Raw genomic sequence first — 25,780 nt, forward strand, 5'->3', positions numbered from 1 at the left:
ATTCTGTACTATGCCTTTCCCTAAAGAATGAATCCTGGCTAAGTGTAGTAGTCAAGAGCCCAAGGGGTGGGAGAGAGAAATTAATCCAGGCAACACCCTTTCTTACCTGGGGAAGCGATCCTAAATTGAGTTTGGCTCTCTTGCCAACCCAAAAGCTCAGTACAACTCTTGCTGCTTACAATGACTATTAACTTTTCTTCATTGCCCCCACGATCAGAAAAAGACTTTATTGATTTAAAAGAGGTAATCTCAACTGATTCTAACACACAATAACTGGGAAATGTGTCTCTCCTTTTAAGTCTCCAGTGTTCCTTTCTTAGGGAACACCCTGCTTTTCAGGAAAGTAGAGTGATACCTGTCCCTCAATGAAACAGTTGGATGATGACTAGTTGTTACTCAAACTTCTTTCTATTTGATTTATCTCTCATGTCCCCCTGGCCCCGCCCATCAGAAGTCAAAAAGTTTAAACGGCTTGATGGTCAAATCTCTCCTTCCTGTCTCAAACAGCTCCACAAAAAACTCTTTCATATCCTGAAATGGCCGGCACTGTGCAGAGTCCTTAATGATTAACTCATTAGATACCACTTTTTCCCTCTTTAAAATGCACACACATTAGCAGTTAAGTTACACACACTCCCCCTCCCAACTCCCCCCTGCTGGTTTAAATGAAATATTCACTTAAGCATATAAAAACAACCCTGTAGTCTGTAGTTGCAAACTTGAAAGTGAAAACAACAAAAAGCAGCCCCAACTTTAATGGCTTTACAAGGAAAAAGGCATTTTGAGTATGTGTCTCCTGTTTTAAGTCATTTGAAAATCATGTCGGCTTTTTCAAAACCAGCTCAGTGGATGTGTCCTCTTTATTCTTGGATGAAATGTGCTGAGTGGAAAATGATATTAAGTTCTCTCATTAATGTTTTGGGGAATTCATAACACCAAACCTGAGATGCGGCTTTACCAAAGTTATTAATAAGAATTTACACCCCACTGCCTAAAATTGAAGCATATAATTGTTTCTAAATTCTGTCTTGTTTTCGCTACGCTATTCACCAACAACTTGAGGTTAATGGAGAAAAACGTCCTTGGTTGCCCTTAAAAAGAATAAAAACATGTTTAGTAGATGTACAGTAAGTATAAACTTTATGAATTTTTTCTGTTCCACACAAATACGTTCATCGTCACATCAGATATTAACAAGCCATCGCGAGGTTAACATTTCCTTATTAGATGTACTGAAAAGAAACAAAAGTTCATTAGAAATAACAATGGCGTGAAAGGCAAAGGTCCTTTTCAGATCAGTTCTGCACACTCGAAAGAATCGGATTTATTTTTTTCCCTTTTATTTAACCCCTTTCTTCTCTCCTAGTGACAGAACAACGACTTACATTCCTAAAAAGCCACCTCATTCCCGTGCTGCGGCGATTTCTCCGCAGACTGAAATAAACTTACGAAAACGGATCCCAAAGAGGCATCTTGGCACGCTGGGAGGAGGTCAGGGGCTGTTACAAAAGACAAAGAATTAATATTCGCGAGTTGCCCAATAGCCCCCGCCCCTTGGGGACTGAAAGGCTCAGCCCAAATCTTTTTGGAGCCAAAGAAGACGCATCTTCCTCAGTTCCTATTTTACCACCTTTTGTCTTAATTTTGCACACGCCTTCTTCCTCTAATTTTGCACGCAGAATCTTCCCTTGGCGGCGCCTTAGTGCCTCTGTTGGCCAAAGTCAAGTTTCCTAATGAGGGAGGGGGGGAAAAAGTTCTCATGGGGGAGGGGCAGAAGGAAACAATGCCAAAATGAATCACACGTTTATTCCCAAGACATTTTTCACTGCATGGAGTTAGGAGCCAAGATAAATCCCTTACCAGTCTGTCAAAGGCAGTGTCTCCGCACCCTGGTGCGGCTGACTGTCGCTCGCACCCCCTAACTCAGTTTTTTTTTCCTGCTCTCCCCTCCCCCCGCCCCAAAGCCGTTTCCTTAGAATTTCCTGGCTGTGCTCCAACGCCCAACCCTTCACCCGCGCTCCGGACTCTTTCCCACCCTCGCACCCACCCCCCCACCCAGCTAACTTGAAAGTTTTCTCGCCGTGGGCACCAGATCCACCCCTCCCCCACCCCGCCATCAGCCGTCACCCGCGTTACGGTCTGGAAAAACACCGGTCACCAAGACCCTGGGAGGGCGGGGGGAGGAGGAGGAGGAGGAGGAGGCAAACTTGCGTGTTACCTCTCGCTCCACTCGAAAATGGCGCCGAAATCGAAGAACTTCTTAAATTTCATTGTCAGTTCTTTGCAAAGGTTTCTGGGATTTTCCTGCGGAGCGGCTCGGCGGCGGCTGAGAGCTAGAAAAAAAGAGAAAGGAGGGGAGGAGAGAGACACGGCGGGGAAGGGTGGGGAGATGACACGGAGAAAGCGGGGCCGCAACGGTCGAGGTTGCAGGGCGCCCCGAGGCGGGCGCCGAGCAACCGGGACCGAGAGTCTGGCTGGCGGGCGGCGGCGGCGTCAGCGTCGGCGGCGGTGTCGGCGGCGGCGGCGGCGGCGGCGGCGGGTGAAGCCCGGAGAGCAGCGTGGCGGAGGCGGAGCAGGGCTGGAGCTGAGCGCACCGAGGAGGCGAGCGATGCAACCAGCGGAGAGCGGCTGGGAGCGGCCCTAGAAAAAGGCAGCTCGGCGGGCGTGGCCAGGCGCTTTCCCCGCCCCCCGCCCCCGCCCTCGGTTCCCCCCGCGCCGCTCGGGGGCCCGGGGGCGGAAGGGGGGGAGGGGAAAAGAGGGAGCGGGAGGGAAGGGGAAGACGGGGCGAGGGGGGTGGGGGTGCGGGCGCTCGACGCCACAGCCTTGGCCCGCTGCCGGGAAGGGCCGAGAAGGGCACCGGGCGCCCAGAATAGCAAAAGAGCCAGCGGAATAGCGGGGGGGTTCAGGAAGGGGGGAAAAAAGGGGGAGAGAGAGGTGGGAAAAGTGCCAAGTGAGGAGGGGGGCTGACGAGGTAGTACAGTCCTGCACCCCAAGGTGCCACGCCGCGTCCCCTGGTCCCTCGCGATGGCAAGGAGGGAGCCCGGATGACTTGAGTTAAAACAAAACAAAACAAAACAAAACACAAAAACAACCCCGGCCTCTGATTCCTGGAGGTGCCTGGAAGAGTTTGGGGGAGGAAAGTGGGGTGCGAGGGGGCTCGGAGTGAGCGGGGAGCGCCGTTCCCCCCAAAAGCTGCAGTTTTGATTTGTCCGAACTCCGAGGATTTGGTCACCCAGCAAAGCGCCCTCGGAGGGACGTCCCGGGGCCGAGGAAAGCCCCTTTGTGATCGCCATCTGCACCGGGGAACAGAACACGAAGGGAGGGAACCATCCTTACACCAGCCCCAGTCCCCGAAGGGAAACTGATTTTTAGACCGATGCGGGGCGGTAGGGTAAAATCTTTTTAAAATGCGACAGGCGGTGTAGCTTTTTAAAAAGAAAAGTGGGCGACGAAGAGTTTATTTCTTTAGGTTTTGAGAACGATACTGAAGGTAAGTCAGTGGCTGTCGGTTTCCTTAGAAGATGCGTGCTATAAGATGCATGCAGTTTTTCAAATGATGCAGCTAACACAGCGACACACACATACACAAAACACACACACAAGCGCGAGCGCGCGGCGGCGAGCAAGTGTTGCAATTTGTTAACAGTTGTTAAATAGAGGTGTATTTCGGGAGGGGGTGTGTGTGTGCAGGGGTGGATAAAAGGACATTCATTGAACTTCTCTTTCAACTTTCGGGGAGATGTGTAAAATGAAATCAACATGTTGCGAGGGTGGCAACCTGAGCGCCCGAACGCTGTCTAAGAAAACGGGCGCGGCTTTTTTCTTCTCTCTCTCTCTCCAGTCCCCGGGTGGAACAAATCGACGAGCCAGCGGGGCTTGAACCTAGTGCACTGTGTGTGCGTGGGAAGAGCAATGGGTAGCGCTGGCCTGCAGCGGCCACGGTGCCCCCCTCCCGGTGCCCCCTTCCCTCCCCGCCGCCCGCTCGGCGGGAGCCTCGGGCAGGTGTGGGTGGAGGCGCCGACCTTCGGCGGGGAGTTGCCGGCAGCCCTGGGCGCCGTGGGGCGCCTGCAGCCGAGCGAGCCTCCCAGCGCCCCGGCTACCCCGCGGCTGGGGCCCACGCTGTGGGACCGGCCGGGAGAATCGGGAGCCCCGGGGAGCCGAGCCCTGGGCTTAACGTCCGCGTCCTGTCGGCCCCTGCGCTCCCCGAGGGGAGCTGCGGCTTCGGGTGGCCTTTGGCCCGAGTTCTGGGCGCTGGGGGCCAAAACACAAAAATCCAGGTGCCCGAAGAAAATAGCAGCAAGCGGCACACACTTCGCACGCAACGGCGGCCGCTCACGAAAACAAAACCCGCCTTGCTCGCTTCCCGAGTTTCTGGAGCTACTTAACTCCTCACGGCGTTTTCGTCGCCGTGGCCGGAGTTCTGATGTGAAACTCTTGATTTCTTGGCAAAGGCGCGCCCGCAGACCCCGGGCCTTATATGCGTTGAGCAACTTTTTGCAGCGTTTGGGGGCTACTTTTTTTGGGGGGGGGTAGTAGGGGGTGGCGGTGAACTGAGGGAGAGTGGAGTCTTTCAGCGTCTGGAAAACTCGTGTGTGTGTGTGTGTGTGTGTGTGTGTGTGTTTTAAACTTCACCGAAAAGATTTGTGCAGACCAAGGCTTGACTTTTCAGGGAAGTTTTTTTTTTTTAATGTAACTTTATAACTACAGTGATTGGTGCGGCATCGTGGAACACTAAAAAAATGTCACCGAACTACACAGTTTCTCTATTAAAGTTCTCAAACCTCGTCTTCGTGGACAGAGCTGAAAGCCTGCCGAGCTGTCAGACGTGACTGAACAAGTTTCTAAATCCTCAGATAGATCATTTATAAAACTCCAGTGTCCTTGGGATGAAAGACTTTTCTGGGCTTTTAAGGCTCGGCTTCGTGGGTAAATTTACTTGAGTTGCTCTTGCTGCACGTAGTCATTCATCTCTCTACCTAGATTAGTAGGACTGAGAATTCCATCGCACTCAAGATAAAAGTGGAGTTTCTAGCGAGTCCGGTAAAGAAAAGTTGCCACAGTTTTCTTTATTAAGCTCTTTTTGCTACATCAGCAAAGTCGGGAGCCAGTTGAATATTGATGAATTCTTGGAGGGTGAGTAATATGGCTACAGGCCTTGGAAAGTGAGGGAGGGCAGGCTTGAGGATTTACTCCAGTGAACAATATTCACCCCCCCCCCGTCCCCCCCCCCCTGCGGCCCCAATACTATGTGTCTGGAATAGTCTTGCTTTTACTTAGGACTTCTGACGCCGACCCTGATTTTGCAAAGCGTTTCTCAGTCTAAGAGGCCCACCCGCACTTCCCAAGGCCAAATTTCCCGAACGGAGGGCTTAGAAACTCAACCTGGCATTAGAACCCAGGCAAACCGCTCATCAGCTAGGCAACAGCAAGTTCTTCTCATCAAGGCCCTTGAAGCAGGGAATCCGAAAGAAAATGGACACCATTCATAGTTTTTATTGTTGTTAGTTCTGAAATACTGTCTCCAAATAGGCATTTTCAGGAAAAGAGCACTTTAAAAGATATTTCTCTTTTTCTGCCACGAAACCTTTAGATGTGACCTTGATAAATAATTGCAGTCAATCTAGGGAGGACCGGTTAGTATTAGCTTTGAAAGGTCTAAAAATGCAGCTGAGAAAAATAAATTAGCATTAGATGAGCAATATTCAGCAAAAAAGTCACATGAGGTACAAGGCATTTGAAATTATTTTTGGAGTTTTTTTTTGAAAGGCAATTGCGAATAAATCTCGGAAAATATACATTAGAAAAATAAATTATTATTTTTAAATTATAAAAAATTCTGGGATTTCGAGTTTTATTTTTTTTTTTCATTTTAAAGAGAAATGTCTTTATAATTACTCTTGTCACGGAGGCCTTGAGTTAGGGAAACAAGACTTTTCTTATGCTGTAAATATCCAGAAGTCTTCAGAGAGATAAAATCAGGATAGAGTTACGGATTTAACCGAAAGAAAACAACTAGAATCATGTTATGAAGCTTCCACTGTGTTATTTGTAAGGGATTATTTTTTTTCAGGGTTCAAGCAAAGGCTAGTAGTGAGTAGAAACAATAGAATAATACTTGACCTTTTGTTAGATTAAGCAACAAGAAAAGATACCGGCCTTTGGTAAATTATATTTTCATTTGTGAAATAAGCTATCACTTGAAAAAAAAAGTTCTTTGCAAAATTTAGAACTTTGGGAATTTCCCCTTCCCCAGATCTTAGCTTTTCACACCCCCATGATCTCACCAGGAAAAAACTGAATGAATTTGTAACATTTTCCTTTCTGTTGAAGGGCTTAGTAAATCCTGGATGGCTGTTGCTTTTAATTTCTAGATCTGGCACCCCTCCTCAAAGGTGGAGACCCACTGCCTTGAATGCTGCTGGGATTTCTTTAAACACAGAGTGTTGTTCTTGCTGGGTGTGTACTATTGTGGCCTTAATTATTTCTGGAGTTTTGCCCATTCAATCAGACTGTCTCAGATGACAGAAATGATGGGACCTTTGCGCATAGGCAGCTTACAGCCAAGGAGCGTAGTTGCTGCCCCGGTGGAAACCCTGCTTTGCCCTGCATGGTAATCCTTCTAGAAAACAGCATCATTCGTCCTGTGTAGCTCAGCATACTGTGAACAGACCCAAACCAAGAGTTATCTGAGAGGGCTGCGGAGTTGGAAACCCCATTGCACGGGGGACCAAGACCACAGTTCAAGTGTCGCCTCAGGCTCCATTTGGTCACTCCCTTTCAGCATCAACCTGAAGGATCAGGTTTCTGCTCTGACATTTCTAGCCCTTTCCTTGAGACTCCCGTCGGAGTGAGAAAGAGAGGGAGAAGGGGAAAACCATTAGAGATGATTGTGAAGATGGCATATGCAATCCTGCTTCAGGAGGCAGAAGTACACTTCAACAGTCGGTGGATCCATTTATCTCAAAAAGTAAAGCACAGCAACAACAGCAACAAAATTGAAACAACAAGCGTTCCCCCTTCCCCAAAGTGACTAGCCCCAAGGAGGTCCTGTAAAAAGCCCAGAGACCTGCCAAGTCTGAGTGACATCACTTTTAGGATCTTGCCACATTAAAGGGAAGCCGTTTTTTTTTGGGGGGGGGGGCAGCGCACGGGGGCTGTGTGTGTGTGTGTGTGTGTGTGTGTGTGTGTGAAGGTCACAAATAATATCTGGTGGAGAGGAGGAAGGGAGCAGGAAATTGAAGGGTGCTAAGGGGTGCTAGCTTTGTTTAAAATCCAGATGCTGCTATGTTTTCCAAACCATGAAATACTTTGTTGAACTAGGGAAGGAGAGAAAGTCAATATGTCTAACTGAAACATTTACCTTAAAGCTGTTAACACTGAACTCTCCAGAAAGCCCCATAACTCTCATTCTTGTCCTCCTAACATAACTATTTGCATTTTTTTAAAAAAGGCCCAGGAGAAAGAGTTGCTAAGACTGGTAGAAAATGTTTTTTTTTTTATTTTTAACCCTCTGTCTCCTAAAAATTCTGTAGTTTAAAATCAGATGGGATTTTGCCAGAGCAAAACCAGAGGCAACCAGAAACCCTCCCCACCCCCCCGCCCCGCCCAATCCAGGGGCCTGAAAAGGGGACTGGAGTCCTGGACCCAGTTTTTGACGTTAATATTTGCCCTAAGCTCAGGGCTCAAGGTTCCTTCAGCTGAGGGGCCCCAGGGACTGTCTAGGCCACAGGCAGGAAAGGGGGAGAACTAGAAGGGGTTGGGGGCAGGGTAAAAGAAAGGAAGGATCATAGTAATTGTTTAAAAAATGCCATTCACCCTGGAGGACAAAATTCATTTGTTAAATCTTTGAAGCAGGTTGTTGTTTTCTATTTCTGTAAATGAAAGAGTGTGACACGGGATGTCATTTTTTTTTACTTTAGTGTTCGATGAATGAATTATATTATTGGAAAGAATAGAAGTTCTGCAATCTCCAGTGTGGTATCCTAACTCTATTTCATGGTAAGGCATAAACATCATCTATTTTAAATAGAAATTGTGCTTTTCAAACAACAAGCAATAGTTTTCAAACGAGAATGCATTTCAGATGCCAATGACAATTTTTGGAAAAAAGGAAGGAAGGAAATTGAGAGAGAAAGGAAAGAAAGAGAAAGAAAGAAAATGGAATGAGAGAAAAAGAAAGAAAAAGAGGTGGGCTGGATCTTTTGCATATCACAACACCCAAAAGGAGAGAGAGAACACAAGGGATTGCCCTGCCACAGAGGAAGGGTGGGATGGGGGGGATGGGGGTGGGAGGGATATTATCCATGGTGGTGGAAAATGGGCACTGGTGGAGGGATGGGTATTTGATTATTGTATAATCGAAACTCAAGCACAAAAAATTGTAAATCTACAACTGTACCTCATGGTGTTTCACTAATAATAATAAAAAAGAGGTGGGCTGGAGTGATAGTACAGCAGGTAGGGTGCTTGCTTTGCAGAAAGCCCACCCAGCTTTGATCCCCCAGTACCCCATGTGATCCTCCGAGCCCCAGGAGTGATCCCTGAGTGCAGAGCCAGGGGTAACCCCAAGCATGATGGCATGATGGGTGTGCCTCCTCCAAGAAAAAAAAAAAGAAAAAGAGTAAGAGATAAATAAGAAAAATGGGAAAAAAGGAAGGGGATAGAAGGAGAAGAGATTGCTCGTACTATGTATTTTTGCTCAAAACTTCCCGTCACCACTCAACTGCCATTCAAGGTGTTCACACTCACCCCCTAACTGTGTTTTGTGGTTCCCTAGATTCAGCCTGAAAACTTTGATCATATCCATCTTGGCCACAAAAAGTACATGACTAAAAGCAGAAGTCTGGAATGTGGTATTCAACTCCTTTCACCGCCCCCACCCCTCCTGTCTGTCCCTGTCCCGGGGTTATACCCTTGCCTGAGCCACTTCTTCTTCATGCTTACCTGCAGGAGATGTTTGTTATCCACCTCTCAAACCACAGCTCACTTGTTACCTTCTCCAGAAAGCCTTCTCAGATGGTCCGAGTTGGCCTATGGGACTCTAACCAGGTCATCACTTAATAAAGCTAGTGTCTCTTCCTAGTGTAATGGAAGTTCTGAGAGGGTAGGGCCTATATGCTATAAGTATCTTCTTTTTATTTATTTATTTTTTTATTTTGCTTTTTGGGTCACACCCGGCGATGCACAGGGTTTACTCCTGGCTCTGCACTCAGGAATTACTCCTGGCGGTGCTCAGGGGACCATGTGGGATGCTGGGGATTGAACCTGGGTTGGCCGCGTGCAAGGAAAACGCCCTACCAGCCGTGCTATCGCTCCAGTCCCAGTATCTTCTTTTTTTGTTTTTATTTTTATTAGTGAAACACCATGAGGTACAGTTATAGACTTACAAATTTTTGTGCTTGGGTTTCAGTTATACAATGATCGAGTACCCATTCTCCACCACCCCTAATCCCAGTATCCCTCCCACCCCCCATCCTCCCATCCCACCCTGTCTCTGTGGCAGGGCATTCCCTTTTGTTCTCTCTCTCCTTTTGGGTGCTGTGGTTTGCAAAAGAGGAATTGAGTGGCAATCATGTTTGGTCTATATCTTCTTAGCACTTTCCGCAGGAACATCAATAGGTATCTAAGACCTATTTGTCAAATCAGTGCAAAGAGGTAAGGGAGGGGCTGGCTTGATAGCACAGCGGGTAGAGCGCATGCGGGCTGACCAGGGCCCACCCAGGTTCGATTCCCAGCATACCATATGGTCCCGCAGCACCACCAGGGGTAATTCCTGAGTGCATGAGCCAGGAGTAACCCCTCTGCATCGCCGGGTGTGACCCAAAAAGAAAAAAAAAGAGGTAAGGGAGGCAGTGAGAATGGGGGTGAAAGGGGCTGTATCCTCAAGAGTTGGCTTAGGTGACCCCTGGGTCTTAACCCAGAGCTGGCATGGGTGGCTTAATAGAAGTTGCCTTAAGATAGTTTGAAACACGTTCCCTTTAATAATATGGAATTAAATTGCTTTTTAAAATTTAATTTAATTGAGAGGCTATCAAGCACCACCTGTAAAACACTGTAAAACCCACACTATCATTTTATACGTTTAAGGTTCAAGGTGGTTTGGGAACAGAAGGTGGAATTAGATGGATTGGGAAAGGGATTTGTTTCAGGGGCCCAGAGGATGTTCGATGGACAGTGAATATGGTAGAATTAAGCTGAAGATTACACCGGACAAATAGGGTTCTTGCAGTTGAGGACAAATAGATTATGGAGTGGGAGGAGCAGTGGAAATGGGCAAAGGAGTTAGGCACATTTCCTACCCCATTCTCTCCATTGTTGCTGTGAAAAGTTGGGGGTTACAACCACACACCTGCACACCTGGCTGTGGTGTTTATGCATATATATATATATATATATATATATATGCTTTTTGGGTCACACCGGGAGATGCACAGGGGTTACTCCTGGCACTGCGCTTGGGAATTACTTCCTGGCGGCGCTGAGGGGTGGGGACCATATGGGATGCTGGGAATTGAACTCAGGTCAGTCGCATGCAAGGCAAACGCCCTACCCGCTGTGCTATCGCTCCAGCCCAGCACATGTGTTTTAAGCTGGAGTTCATTCTCACTGGGGGTGACACATCAGTCTTGGGTGCTCATACACTGGGCCGCGGTGCTCATGGAGGTTTGTGTTCCTTTGACATCGGTACTGGCACAAGTGCTCACAGGGGCTCACACTCTTAGTTGAGATGCGCAAATTATAGGTGTGGTGCTCACTAGGGGTCACTCACACCCATGCTCACCAGAGGTTACAAATCTGACCCAGGGGGCCTTCATGTTTTAGTTAGCGTCTGATCAGGGTTAATAAGGTCCCAAGACCTTATACAAATAGGGGGTAGGATCTAACAGAAACAGAATTTTTACTTCTTTGATTTTCAAATTGCTTTATTTCTATTTATTTGGGGGCCATACTAGCAGTGCTCAGAATTTACTCATGGCTTTGTGCTCAGTTATCACTTTTGGTGATGCTCAGGGGACCATATGGGGTACGGGGTATTGAACCAGGGTCAGCTGCTTGCAAAGTGAGTGCCTTAAGCCCTGTACTAACTTACCTCTCTGGACCTCAAAAAATTTTTTTTATTATGGGAGCCACATCCTGCATTGCTGGGCTTGGGGGTGCATGTGGTGTCATATGGAATTTAGGACCTCACTCATGCATAGTTCTAGCACTTAAGTTTTTCTGGCCTGACAGTTATTTTGCTTTTTAAATCATATAAAGTTTAATCAGTGAATCTAATTAAAGGATCATTTTGTATCAGTGTGTTGTTGCCAAGATTTATATTTTGTTGCAAATAATACAGTGTTTGGCATTTCCATTATGTATGTAGAAAATATTTTAAAATTTTTTTTAGAAAATATTATAATACCATGCTGCAGAAAATACCATAATGCTGAAGACCTTTTTCTATTTTGTTTTCTTTTGGGGACTCCCAAATGGTGTTCAGAGATGTGGGGCCCACTGCCTGTGACTGTCAGTTGATCAGGACAGCAGACAAGGCAAGCACCTGCACTATTATTGCCCAGGCTTCTATCCTGTTGAATCGTATTCACTCACGTTTAGTTTTTTTTTTTTTTTTTTTTTTTTGCTTTTTGGGTCACACCTGGCGATGCTCAGGGGTTACTGCTGGTTTTGCACTCAGGAATCACTCCTGGCGGTGCTCGGGGGACTATATGGGATGTTGGGAATCGAACCTGAGTTGGCCGCATGCAAGGCAAACACCCTACCCGCTGTGCTATTGCTCCAGCCCTATCACGTTTAGTTTCATAAACTTTTGTAAACTTCTATAACACCATATCTAATAAAAGAAAACAACATTTCCTTTCCTCCCTCCTTTTCTCTCTTTCTTCTCCTCCGTGATTTCCTTTGTCCCTCACTCATTTCCTTTCTTCCTCTGTACTTCCCTTCTTTCCCTCTCCGTCTCCCTCTCCCTCTCCCTCTCCCTTCTCTCTTCCTTCTTCCCTCTCCCCTCTCCCTTTGATTCCTGTGGCACTCAGGATCTACTCCCAGCCCTCTGCTCAGGGAGTTGTTTCTGGCAGTGCTCAGGGGACCATGCAGTGCTGGGGGATTGAATCCAGGCTTTGCCATGCAAAGTATGTTCACCAGCCACGAGCTATCTCCATAACTCCTGGAAGAGTGTTTTCAACACATTCATTTGGCTTATACAGAACTCTACAAACTACAAAGCTTTGGTAAACCTACAGCTACCTGAATAATTAGAATATCCCATTCCCATGACACACAGAAAATTTTCTTATTGGGGAAGAAGAATAGAAAAATATTGTTTAGTAAATGTCAGGTAATGTGCTAGATACTCCCAGCAGCTATTCTGCTATGTTCTCTCTTTCTCTCTTTCTTTCTCTCTCTCTCTCTCTTTCGCTCTCTCACACTTACATATGCTTATATATACATATTTTTTTTCCTTTTGGTGGGGGAGATGGCACACCTGGTAGTCCTCAGGGGTGACTCTTGGCTCTTTGCTCAAGGATCATTCCTGGCAAGCTTGGAGAACCATATGGGGCTCTGGAGACCGAACCCAGATCAGCTACATGCAAGGCAAGCGCTCTACCTGATGTACTATCCAGCCCTCACACATGACTAGGACTTGATTGTCTTTAAAAGCAGATTGTCTTTAAAAGCAGATAAGTTTCCTCTTAAATGTCTCATAAAATGTTTTTAAAATATCCGTAAAGTTCCAGGGACACAATTCAACAGGCTGAGAGCAAGTTTGACACTAAAGGCCTGGGTTTAATCCTCAGCATCACAAGGACCCCGAGCCTTTAACTTGTTGTAGTCCACAGCATTTTCTGGTTTGCCCCCGCCCCCAAACCAACCCCCCACAAAACCGGTAAAACATGAAAAGGAAAGAACAAAACAAAAACAGACCATAACTACCCCCTCCCAACTTAGCAGTAAAATTAAGCAACAAAATTCATCGAAAAAATCCAGAAACTTAACATTATATACTGATTTGATGCATCAGAGGGTTGGAAATACACGCCTCAACAGAGGCAGAATGTTTTCTAGTGGGAAAGATGCAAAAGGAGAACATTATTTTTCATAGGCAGCTTTGGAAAAAGTCATGAAATATTTTCCTGACGTTAAAACAACACTGAGAGTAGCTAAGGCAACCGAAATGTTCCCTGCATTCGCTGAAACTCAAATATCACTGCGTATCTTGGGCTTTGGGTGCATCTGAACATAATCAGGAGAGTGATTTCTCCACCTTCGTGGAGATGAAAACTTAGCCGATGAAATATGAAATGAAAAGGAGAATTAATGTGTAGTTTGGATCATAAACAAAGTCAGATGTTTGAAGAGACTGGTTTGGTTTGCTGGCGGACTGTAAATTCTTATGGGGAGTTCGTATAGGACTGGATTCCTATACCTCACTAGATATCTACCCTTGATGAGCTGGGATTTTTCTCTCATCCCCAAGGAACCAGTCTCACTACTGCAGTAGGATGGGTCTCTCCCGCACTGGGTTTCTTTTTGTTCTTTGTCATGTGAATGCAGTTTAGAAAACAGATCACCCCTACCTGAGAAAGAACGTTTTAGAGATGAGCTACAGCCTTAAAATCTCAAAGAATTCTTGCTAGGAAGAGATATGTTGGCTACAAGTCAGAAAATCTTAAGTAACTTTAAAAGAAAAATAATTTGCATGAGCTCCATGTTTATAGAATAGACTGCGTGTATGTGTGTGTGTGCGCGTGCGTGCACACGTGCGCATGTGTCCATGTATGTCTGTGTGTGTCTGTGTGAGGGGTGAGACAAAGTGAAAATAACACTGAAAATAAGTTGGGTAATTTCAATCTACTTCCTCGTAACTGTACACTCTGCCTCTGACGGTGGTTAGGCCTCTAGCAGGACTTCTTTAATGTTCCTTTACTTTTTTTTTTTTTCCCCTTTATTTTATTTTATTTTTTTTTAAAGTTGTAGATTTACAATTTTTTGTGCTTTGGTTTCAATTATACAATGATCAGATACCCATCCCTCCACCAGTGCCCATTTTCCACCACCATGGATAATATCCCTCCCACCCCCATCCCCCCCATCCCCCCGTCTCTGTGGCAGGGCAATCCCCTGTGTTCTCTCTCTCCTTTTGGGTGTTGTGGTCTGCAAAAGAGGCATTGAGTGGCAAACATGTTCAGTCCATAGTCTACTTTCGAATGTTCCTTTACTTTTGACGAGTCTTAGAATTTACTTCTCTGCGTCAGAGCAATTCCCCAAGGCCTGTTAGAAAACACCTTCAAGGGAGTGCTATGGGGCCACCGAGGCATGGGGAGGGCTTCGCTTCCAAAAAACCGTTTATGAAACTTCCTGCATTCCCAGTCTTTTTGTGAGCTACTTGATTTCCTACTTCGTTTGCCCTTCAGGTAACTCACAAGAGTTCACCAAACGCTGAGTAACAAAGAAGTGTTAAGTGATGGGGAACAGAAAGCAAAAACTTCTGCCTCTTGAAAATAAGATATGTGGGGCTGGAGCGATAGCAGAGCGCAGCGCGGGTAGGGCGGCATTTGCCTTGCACGCGGCCGACTCGGGTTCGATTCCCTGTATCCCATATGTTCCCTGGAGCACCGCCAGGAGTGATTCCTGAGTGCAGAGCCAGGAGTAACCCCTGAGCATTGATTGCCTGGTGTGATTCAAAAAACAAAAAGAAAAAATAAGGTATGTTAGAATAATAACAATAGATGTAGATAGCATATATAAAATATATGCCAGTAATATGAATAAGGTAAAAAAGGTAAAGGCCCTCCCGTTGATCGTCGATTTGCTCCAGCGGGCCCAGTAACGTCTCCATTGGAGACTTTGTTGTTACTGTGTCTGGCATATCGAATACTCTTGGTAGCTTGCCGGGCTCTCCAAGTAATATGAATAGTGTAGCAGAAATAGAAATGTTTACAAAATATTAAATATTATTGTAATTATAGAAATATATAATTGATTATATTTACAAATATATAAATATAAGATTTAATAACACTACATCTACATAATTAAAATATAATAAAATGTGAAATATAAATAGAATATAAAATAATAGAAATTTGAGTAGAAATAATAGAAACAATCTATGTAAACACATATGTAATAATGTATAAGATATAGTCATATTATATAGAATATATTATATATGCCAATATACCCATGTGTATGCATATGCACATACAACATAAAACACCCCCCCACACACCCAATCCTGAATTATATGAAAGATTGTGGTCTGATTAGATTTCTACTAAATTAAAGAACTGTTGACAGAGTTTATGTTATCTACAGGAGTAATATTAGAAGTGACATTAGGCTGTCTACCCAGTTTAATTCTTTCATATTATTTACCTTATGGACTTGTTTTCTTTGGCTTTGAAGGTGGTCTTCATCAGTAACCTCTTCTAAAAAATGCTCTCTTCTTTGTGTATGTGTGTGTGTGTGTGTGTGTGTGTGTGTGTGTGTGCCCAGCGTGCTCATGAATTTACTCCTGGCTATGCTTGGTGGGACATAATTAGTGTGGGATTCAAACTGGGTTTAACCACATGCAAGGCAAGTACCATATCCACCATACTATCTCTCTGGCCCTCAGAAAGACATCTCACTTTTGCCTTCCTTTCCATTCCTCTTCCCTCCCTTCCCCTTCACATTACCTGCAGTTCTCTTTTTATCATTGTTATCATCATCGTCTTATCATACTAGTCCTAGTCATGCTCTTCATCCTCATACTTGTTATCGTCTTACATAAGGACATGCCAGCAAGCCTACGGAGAGACCAACGGACAGGGCTCCTGCCAGCAGTCACTGGAATTTGCCTGGATGTTTTTTGTCCAACTCTAGCAGAGTCTTCAGAAGACTGCATTCTGGAGAGTCCCGAAGCAGAGGCCCCCAGCTAAGTCAAGGCCAGATTACAGACCTGTGAGATAACAAGCAGTTGTTGAACTGAGCTTAGCACTGCAGGGGCGATGGGAGTGGTTGGGAGGGGACCTTGAGACCATGGTGGAGGGTGTGGTGTTGGAACATTGTAGGCACAAAATCCTATCGTTAATAGCATTATGAATCATGGGGCTTCAAGTAAAATTAAAATAAACATTAAAATTAATTAATTAAATAAAAATTCAATGAAATAAATGCTCTTGTTTTGGGGTAAATGAATACAGATGACCTTGTCACTGGATAGCCAAAGTAGGTTTATGAGCTAAAATTTTACCAAATTTATTGTCTTTTGGAAAAAGTTGTAGAAAATCACATCTCTCTCTCTCTCTCCCATCCCTTTCTTCCTCTCTTCCCTTTGTTTGAGGAATAAACCAGTGTACTTCCAGTGTAAACAGGACATAAGAGAAATCAAACAAGAATTACCTAGGGATGAACAATAAATACAATTAAAGAAAAAAGAAAGGAAGTTTTCTGTAAAAATTAGTCTCCCCTTTTAATTTATTTCATTTTTGTTATTTCTTTGCCATATCCAGTGGTGCTCAGGGATTACTCCTGGCTCTGCACTCAAAAATCACTTCTGGCTGGTCTTAGGGGACCAGCTTGCAGAGGATGTAACCTGGGTTAGCTGCATGCAAGGCAAGGCCTTTCCTGCTGTAGTATCTCTCTGGACCGAGCCTTCCCTTTACAAAAAGTATTTTATTTCTTTATTTTTTCTTTTTTTGGGTCACACCTGGCAATGCACAGAGGTTACTCCTGGCTTTGCACTCAGGACTTATTCCTGGCGGTGCTCAGGGGACCATATGGGATGCTGGGAATCAAACCCGGGTATGCCGCGTGCAAGGCAAACACCCTTCCCACTGTACTATTGCTCCAGCCCCCAAAATTATTTTATTTTTTGTTTTGGGGGCCTCATCTGCTGCAGTCCAGGCCTTACTCCTGGCTATGTGCTCAGGGATCAATCCTGGTGGGCCTGAGGGACTGTATGGGGTTCCGGGCCTTTCATTTTTAACAAGCAATTATCCTTGAAAATGTATTTCTTATAAATGTGGGGTATGTGTGTGGGCAGGAATGTGTTTAACACTTGACCTTTCATTAATGGAGCAATGGAGGGATGAGGATATTTTTAGCATCTCCCAAACAGGCTATTGATAAAAGTTAAGGAATTTTTAACATTTTCATGTACTTTACACAGCTATAAAAACTTGTTTTCTGTTTTCAGGTTATTGGAATAAAACTTTATTTTTATAGGAATAAAAATATTTAAATGTTATTTAGAGTTTCTTTTTATGGGTGTAAAATATCATTGTGGCTCTAATTTTTGCATCATCGACAAACAAGGTTTCAGACATTTTTGAATTTCCTAAAGAAAGAAAAAAAGGTGAAAATGCTCAGTTTCTCTTGATGGCAATAAAGTGTTCCTTATTGTTATCCCAAGTGTGATTCATCCTGTGCGGTAATATTTTACCCATGATTTTATTAAATTGTGGCCCCTTAAAATGGCAATTAACATCACCATACTAAAAGAAGAGAAACTCTCTTTGGGAGTGACATTTCTTTTTTTTGTTTGTTTGTTTTTTTTGTTTTTTTTTTGGGTCACACCCAGCAATGCACAGGGGTTACTCCTGGCTCTGCACTCAGGAATTACCCCTGGCGGTGCTCAGGGGACCATTTGAGATGCTGCGAATTGAACCCGGGTGCAAGGCGAACACCCTACCCACTGTGCTATTGCTCCAGCCCTTGGGAGTGACATTTCAAAAGGCAAATAAATTAGTGAATTCAAAATGCAGGATTTCTAGCGCCTTAGATTTTTAGGCCACATACAACTGTGTGTAGGGGCCACACCTGGCAGTGTTTGGGGATCTTTTGGTACAAAAGACTGAAACCAGGGTATTGCATAAACAAGGCATACAATCTGTTGCTGAATCACACCCCTGACTCTTTTCTGTGTTTATGCTTCACTTCTGTCTTCTTTGGTGCCTCTTCTTCCAATTGCATCCTGAGGCTAAAGTGTTCCAGAATTCTGATTGCCTACAATCATATAAGCTCCCTCAATCTTTATTTCCCAGTAATTGCCTCTTATTTGAGCTCCTAACTTTTCTTTCTTTTTTTTAAAACATTTTTTACTTGGGTTTATTTTTAAATTAAATTAAATTAAATTTTTTTATCGAATCACCATGAGACACACAGTTACAAACAGCCTGTCTCTATGGCAAGCACTTTCCTTCTCTCTCTCTCTCTCTCTCTCTCTCTCTCTCTCTCTCTCTCTCTCTCTCTCTCTATCACTCTTGCTCTCTCCCTCTCTCTCCTTTTGGGAATATTTAGGTAACCACATGACTGCACCATTGCCACCACCGGTGCCCAAGATCCTTTACCACTATCCTTATGTCACTTATATCCTTATGTCACTTCTCTTCTTTCTTGTCCGTCCCCTCCTTCTTTGGTGATCTCAGTTTTGTAAGACCAAGGCTTTGTCATCATTAGATACTGGTTATCCCTTGCTCTGTTTCTCTATATTGTTTTGTTTCTCTATATTGCACAGATAAATGAGATCACCCAGTATTTGTTCTTCTCCCTCTGACTTATTTGCTCAACAGGGTGCCCTCCAGTTTCATTCACATTGCAACAAACGCTATGATTTCATTTTCCATTCTAGCTGCATAGTATTTCATTATGTAAATATCCCACAGCTTCTTTATCAGTCATCGGACTTTGGTTTGTTTTTGTATCTTGGCTGTTGTACTTAGAGCTAAAGTGAATGAAGTGAACATAAGTGTGCATATATCATTTTTCTCTTCCTTCCTTCCTTCCTTCCTTCCTTCCTTCCTTCCTTCCTTCCTTTCTTCTCTCTCTCTCTCTCTCTTTCTCTCTTTGTGCTCAGGAATCACTTCTGGCAGGGTCAGGGGACTCTAATATGGAGTGCTGAGGATCAAACCCAGGTCAGCTGTGTTCAAGGCAAGCACCTTACCCAATATACTATCATCTCTCTGGCCACTGCACACATCCTTTCAAATTAATGTTTTTGTTGGAGTGGTAGATGTCAATAAGTAGAATCACTGGGTCACACATAAACTCTATTACACTAAAAACCATTATTGGGGGCAGGAGTGATAGCACAGCGGGTAGGGCATTTGCCTTGCATGCAGCCGACCCAGGTTTGATCCCTGGCATCCCATATGGTTCCCCCAAGCAGCGCCAGAAATAATTCCTGAGTGCAAAGCCAGGAATAACCCCTGAGCATCGCTGGGTGTGACCCAAAAAGCAAAAAAAAATTATTGGTTGGGACTGGAGAGAAAGAGTGGATAAGGGACTTACCTTGCAGATGACCAACATGGGTTTTCTCCCCACACCCTGTATGGTCCCCTGAGCCCACCAGGAATGATCCCTGAGCATAGAGCCAGTAGAAGCTTAAGCACTGCCAGGTGCAGTCTCATACCAAAAACAGTATTGGGTTCTATAGTGTTTGGCCATTTGTTGCTCCCTTATTATGTATCTTTAAATTCCATGATGGAAGAGATCATTCTGTATCCTTTTCCTTCTGACTGATATCACTCAGCATGATACCTTCTAGTTCCATCCATGTTGTGGAAAATGGCGTGTTTTTGTCCTTTTACAGTTGAATAATATTACATTATATATAATGAATCACTATCCTTCCTTCCTTCCTTTCTTTCTTTCTTTCTTTCTTTCTTTCTTTCTTTCTTTCTTTCTTCTTTTCTTTCTCCATACCTGCTGTGTGGAGAGGCTATTATTGTGTTTGTGATATATATATGTTGTGATATATATGTATATAAATATATCAACATCTCATCCATTCATTCAAGTTGTTTTCATATCTTGGATAGCATCCTAAACACTTCGATAAACATAGGTATACATATAACTTTCTAATTAATGTTTTTTGTTTTTAGGGTAGATGCCAAAAATAGGTATCATTGGGTTGTATGGGAGTTCTATTCTTATTTTTCTGAGAGATCCTGATATTGCTACCCATAGAGGTTGAACCAGATGACATTCTCACCAACAATGAATGAGCGTTCCTTTCTCACCACAGCCCTACCAACACAAGTTGTTTTCCAGACTTTTTGGTGTATGTCATTCTCATTGGTGTGAAATGAAATCTCATTCTTGTTTTGATTTGCATTTCTCTAAGAAATCTCCACACTGTTGGGCTTAGAGAGATAATACAGCTGGTAATGCACTTGCCTTGCACGCAGCCAACCCAGGTTTGATTCCCAGTGTCCCATATGGTCTCTAGAGCACTGCAAAGAGTAACCCCTAAGTGCATAGCCAAGTGTAACCTCTGAGCATCTTTGGGTGTGGCCTCAAAGCTATAAAAATGGAAAAGAAAAAAAAGAAATCTCCATACTATTTTCCAAGGAAGCTCAACTAAACTCCTTTTCTTGAGCGAATTCCTAGACATGTCCACTCGGAGGTCACTATCATCTCAAATTCATTCTATCTGACCTTTTCACCTCATCCTCTATCCGCATTCCAATTTCCTTATTTAAGCCCAGGTTTTAATCCCTGCCTTCTGAATTTCTGGGGCTCTAAAACGTCACATCTTTGATTCAGTTGCTTCCTTCTCACATATATCCAGACAGATGAGCACTAAGTTCAAGTCTCGTGCCCCTCCCTCTCACCCATGAAGCCTGTGCTCTCTGCTCTAGGGCCTGGAGCACTCCACACTCTAAATAAATATGTCTGTATGACTCAGTTTATCTTTTAATCATGAACTCTTTCTGATGGGCTAAAATGAATGAAGTTCCAACTAAGTTATCATTTACATCTCTTCCTACACTTCAACTCCTTTTCCATCTGCTCCCTTGATCTCCTTTCACCTAGGTTAGCATCTGTTCTCTAACCAGAGTGATTCTGCCTGTCCAGGGCTTATACTCCCAAAGAATGCTCTTTTTCCTTGTTTTCTCTTTCCCGATTAGCTAACTCCTTATCTTTGTGCCTTGGACTATGTTGGGCCACATCTGGTGGTGCTCAGGGCCTACTCTTGGCTGTTATTCCAAGAATGAGCCCCGGTGGTGCTCAGAGGACCATCATATTTTGTGCCAGAGATGGAACAAAACCAGGACATGGAACATGCAAGGAAAGTGCCTTAACATCTGTATTTTCTCCCTAGGTGATGATGATTTTTATTTATTTATTTGTTGTTGGGGGGGGGCACACTCGGCATTGCTCGTGATTTATTCTTGACTCTATGCCCAGGGATCACTCCTGGCAGGACCATATGGGATGGTGGAGATGGGAAACTGGGCTTGCCAGATGCAAGGCAAGTGCCCTACCTGCTATACTATTCCTCTGGCCCTAGGCTGATGATTTTTAATTAAACAACTATGTCTCTTCAACTACCATGACTGAAATGGATTGAAGGGCTGTGTTCCCCCAATTCATCTGTTGAAATAGTAACTCCCAATGGAATGGTATTAAGGGTTGACCTTCAGGAAGAACTTGGGTCAGGAGGGGTCTACCCTGATGAATGCGATTGGTAGCCTTATAAAACGGATCCCAGACAATTCTCTTTCTTTCTTTCTGTTTTGTGAGGATACAACAAAAAGCCATCAGTTTGCAGCCTGGAGAAGGGCTCTCACCAGATCCTGACCATGCTAACACCCTGATCTCCAACTTCAAGATCCCTGAAGTAGGAGAAAGAAGTTTCTGTCGTTTACAAGCTGCCTACTCTATGCTACACTATTACAGCAGCCCAAATTAACTAAGCCAATAATGGAACCTACTCACTTTTCCACTTTCCTTCCTTCCTTGGTCACACCCAGTGATGCTCAGGGTTTATTCATTGCTCTATACTCAGGAATCACTCCTGGCAGTGCCCTGGGGACCATATGGGATGGTAGGGTTGGCAGTTCAAGAGTGCAAGGCAAGCACTCTACCTGCTGTACTCTCTCCAGTCTCTCTCTTTCTCCTCCCTCCCTCCCTCCCTCCCTCCCTCCCTCCCTCCCTCCCTCCCTCCCTCCCTCCCCCTCCTTTTCTTTCTTTCTCTCTTTCTTTCTTTCTTTCTTTCTTTCTTTCTTTCTTTCTTTCTTTCTTTCTTTCTTTCTTTCTTTCCTTCCTTCCTTCCTTCCTTCCTTCCTTTCTTTCTTTTTCTTTCTTTTCTTTCTCTTTTTTTTGCTTTTTGGGTCACACCCGGCGATGCTCAGGGGTTACTCCTGACTCTACACTCAGGAATTACTCCTGGCGCTGCTCAGAGGACCATATGGGATGCTGGGAATCGAATCCGGGTTGGCCGCGTGCAAGGCAAACACCCTACCCGCTGTGGTATTGCTCTAGCCCCACTCTTCTTTTCTTTCTTCATACCCTGCTGTGAGCCCTGGTGGTACTTGTGCGACCCTGTGAAGCACTCAGAATTTGAATTGCTGTTGGCTGCACGCAGGGCGTGTTGTTTCATCATTGTACTGTCCCTCTGGCTCTGTTCTAATATCTATTCCAGTACTAAAGTACATAGTATTATTATCATGTACAAACATTATACTAACGTTTTCTACTTTTTCATAGGTATGTGGCCTTGGTCTTTTCTGTTTTTGTTTTCCCACACCTGGTGGTGCTACCAGCTTGTTGCTCATGGGAGTGCTTGGGCAACCACATGGTGCCAAATTAGAGCTCAAATCTTGGCCTCTGGCAAGCAAGGTATATGAGCTAGCCTTTTAAGACACACCTTTGTCCCCAGGACAGAATTTTTTAGTCATTTTATGCCTTGGTTTTCTTTTTAATGGGGAGGGGGCACAGCAGCAGTGCTCAGAGCTCTGTGTTCAGAGATAGCTTCTAGTAGAACATTTGTAGTAGAGCATATGTAGTAGAGCATATGGGTGCCAGGGATTGGACCCAGGTTCGCCTCATGCAAGACCCTTGCCTTACCCACTGTACTCTCGCAACAACGCCTCTTGTTTTGTAAAACAAATGTAGTAAAAGTGCTTCTCTCAGAGCTGCAGAGAGATTTAATCAGTGGCTCTACTTCTGCAATTATCTCTGTCCAGGTCATCTCAGGGTTGGCTCCTTCATCACATTCAAACTTAGTTCAAATTATGAGTCCTTTGAGGCATCTCCTGACCATATTGATTCTTTTTTTGATTTCTTACGTCTCACCTTGCATTAAATTATTTCTAATATTTGTCACTATCTGAATTACTCTTAACCTATTTGGGTGCTAATCATGCTAATCATCACTGGTTTGGAGTGAGGTTTGGAGAAATAGAGATTTTTGCTGACTTGTCCTTGCTGCCGAGAATGATGCCTGGAATTTAGCAGCCCTCAATGACTATTTGTTGAATAAATTTACTTATCCTTTCCCCTACAAGTCTTTGAGAAAGCTAATGAATAGCCAAACTTGGGTGAACATTTTCTGGTCACACAAGTTAGGAAACAAAACTAGTTTCAAAGTACTGTAAATCTGTGATTAAAGTCTGAGGTCCAACACTGGATCTCAAGAGCTCTACCATCTAGTTGGTGGGATGTGACTCGAGTGATTCGTTGTATATTTGAGGATATAGAAATTTTGATATCACATTATGGCTTTCATAAAGGAAGAGAGATAGAGACGTAGATCAAACTAAGAAAGAGCATAATTAAGTACTTAATTGAGTAGTTCTGGGAGTGTAAGGTGCCTGGGAACATACAGGTAGGGATTCAGTTTCCTTGAACTGTAAAGAAAGCAAGTCATTCTAGAGAGAAGACACCAGGCCAGAACATTTGTTAAGCACATGAGAGAGTTCCTCGTCCATGGTAAATTCCTTATTTAAAAGAATACCTAGGTGTCCAATGACAGATAAATATATCATGAAGATATGGCATATATACACAATGGAATACTGTGCAGCTGTAAGAAATGATGGACTCACATAATTCACTGCAATATGGATGGAACTGGAAGATAATCATGCTAAATGAAGTATGACAAAGACAGAATGATTTTACTTACATGTTATATTTAGAATAACTGGAGAAAGGACTTCAATATTTTAAAGGCGAGATGTCTAGATAACCCTTGGCCCCAGAGAATAGGGACAGAGAATCAAAGAAATAAAGTGGGGGGGGGGGAGAAGAGACAGACATGAAGTATTGGGAGTCAGTGGCCAAGGGGATTCGTGTGCACTGGTTATGTAAAGGAGTAAGTAAAGTAAAAGTAAAGGCCCTTCCGTTGATCATCGATTTGCTCGAGCGGGCCCAGTAACGTCTCCATTGGAGACTTTGTTGTTACTGTGTCTGGCTCTCCGAGAGGGGCGGAGGAATCGAACTCGGGTCGGCCATTGTTGGCTGCGTGCAAGGCAAACGCCCTACCCGCTGTGCTATCGCTCCAGTAGTATAGCTAAATATCCAAACCACAGTCAATAACACTGAAAACATGATATCCAAACTATAATCACCAAAGTTAAAGATGTGCCTGTCAAGATGACAGGCTGGGGGTGGGCTGGGAGGGAACCTGGGAACCATGGTTATAGGAGGTTGACAGTGGTGGTGGGGTCAGTGCTAGAACATAGTATGCCTAAAACTCAACTATGAGTAACTTTGTATATCATGGTGCTTTAATAAAATTAAAAAAGAATGCCCAATTGTTCTTTATTATGCCCAAAGAATTTTATTCTATTCTTAAATGAGATATAAGTATAAACATTTGTTCAATGAAATGAACACTTCAAAGCATTGCTAAAGCATCCTAAAGAAAGCTATAAGTACAGTTACATAGCAGGTAACAGTACACCATGGATATTTAATCTTAAAAACAACATATTCAGGAGAATTGGGCATCACATGGCCCAAGCAGATCATCTGAGAGAAGACACCAATGATCAGGTACATTCATAAGGGAAGGCACCAGTGTAGGGTCTGGCCCTGCAGCCTCTGCTTGTTGAGAGGTCTGCCCTTGTTCATTATGAACAAAAGGTGGACAATCGCATTGGGGCCTGTGAGTGAACTGGGCCAATGAGAACACAGCATATGCTGTTTCGTCATTCTGGACTGTGATCCCTCTCTCCCTGGGTAGATCTGCAGGGAAGGGTGGAGTGAACCATGAGAACTTTCGGGAGGCAGCACATGCCAGTGGGATAATGTGTTTAGATGATGTAGCTTTTGAAATATAGTACAACTCGGTGTTGTAGAGAACTGTGCTCTGAGAAATGGCCTTGGCTCTGATGCCACATTCAGTAACACGGTAGGTGAACTCATAGATATGTGGCTCAATGTGGTTGACAGGGCAACCACGGCCCAAATATAACTCGTGGAAGTACACATACACATCGCTGTTCAGCAAGAATGGGTGGACTGTGACCATCAACCAGTCGATGGAGCAGACAACGGTCATTGCTCTATGGCCTGAGTAGACGGAAAACACAGACATGAGGATGACCATCCCCGTGAGGCACTTGAAGAGTTTCATCCTTGCTGCTGATCAGGTAACCAGGCACAGGACACAGGAAGCTGTCTGGTGGGGATTTCTAGAACACACAAAGACACAAAAGGCAAATTGTTTCATTTCCCTTCACAAGTTCAAACCCGAGCTGATCTTTGAAAACAAAAGGTCATTCCTAAAGCATGAAAAAAAGAATATAAACCTTGTGAATATAACTTAAATGTTCTTAGGATAACAAGCAAAAACACAATGAAACAATGAGTATGGAAGGTGAGGATATGTTCATTAACATGGTGGGAGGAATCTTTTCACAACACATGTGCATACTAAATCATCGCAGTGTAGACGTCATGTAACATTTCAGCTGCCAATGAAACCTCAATCAACTGAAAAAAAGGGAAATCACTATTGTAAGAGAGAACTAAAATGGATTTATTTTGGGTTGGAACTGGG

The 25,780-nt window shown here is 44.1% G+C and overlaps 1 protein-coding gene across 1 annotated transcript; it reads right to left on the reverse strand.

Moving 5' to 3' along the window:
* Positions 1-2,214: 2,214 nt before the first annotated feature.
* PLAC1 (placenta enriched 1) lies at positions 2,215-25,354 on the reverse strand. The gene is made up of 3 exons (XM_056130231.1): positions 24,762-25,354; positions 2,417-2,640; positions 2,215-2,333 (listed from the first exon to the last, which is right to left on the reverse strand). The coding sequence occupies exons 1-3, from the start codon at positions 25,352-25,354 to the stop codon at positions 2,215-2,217; spliced, it is 936 nt and encodes a 311-aa protein (XP_055986206.1).
* Positions 25,355-25,780: the final 426 nt, after the last annotated feature.

This window comes from Sorex fumeus, unplaced genomic scaffold (genome assembly GCF_029834395.1).
Source record: "Sorex fumeus unplaced genomic scaffold, SorFum_2.1 ptg000075l, whole genome shotgun sequence".
Classification (NCBI taxonomy): Eukaryota; Metazoa; Chordata; class Mammalia; order Eulipotyphla; family Soricidae; genus Sorex; species Sorex fumeus.

Bases quoted from the DNA above. Each gene is read 5' to 3' on its own strand.
- PLAC1 (XM_056130231.1), bottom strand. From the start codon at position 25,354: ATGAAACTCTTCAAGTGCCTCACGGGGATGGTCATCCTCATGTCTGTG. The intron at 2,641-24,761 runs GTGTCTTCTCTC...GCCTTTTTCTAG, and splicing joins ATGAATGTACCTGATCATTG to GGCCGCTCCCAGCCGCTCTC. The intron at 2,334-2,416 runs GTTGCGGCCCCG...CTTTTTTTCTAG, and splicing joins GGCGCCCTGCAACCTCGACC to CTCTCAGCCGCCGCCGAGCC.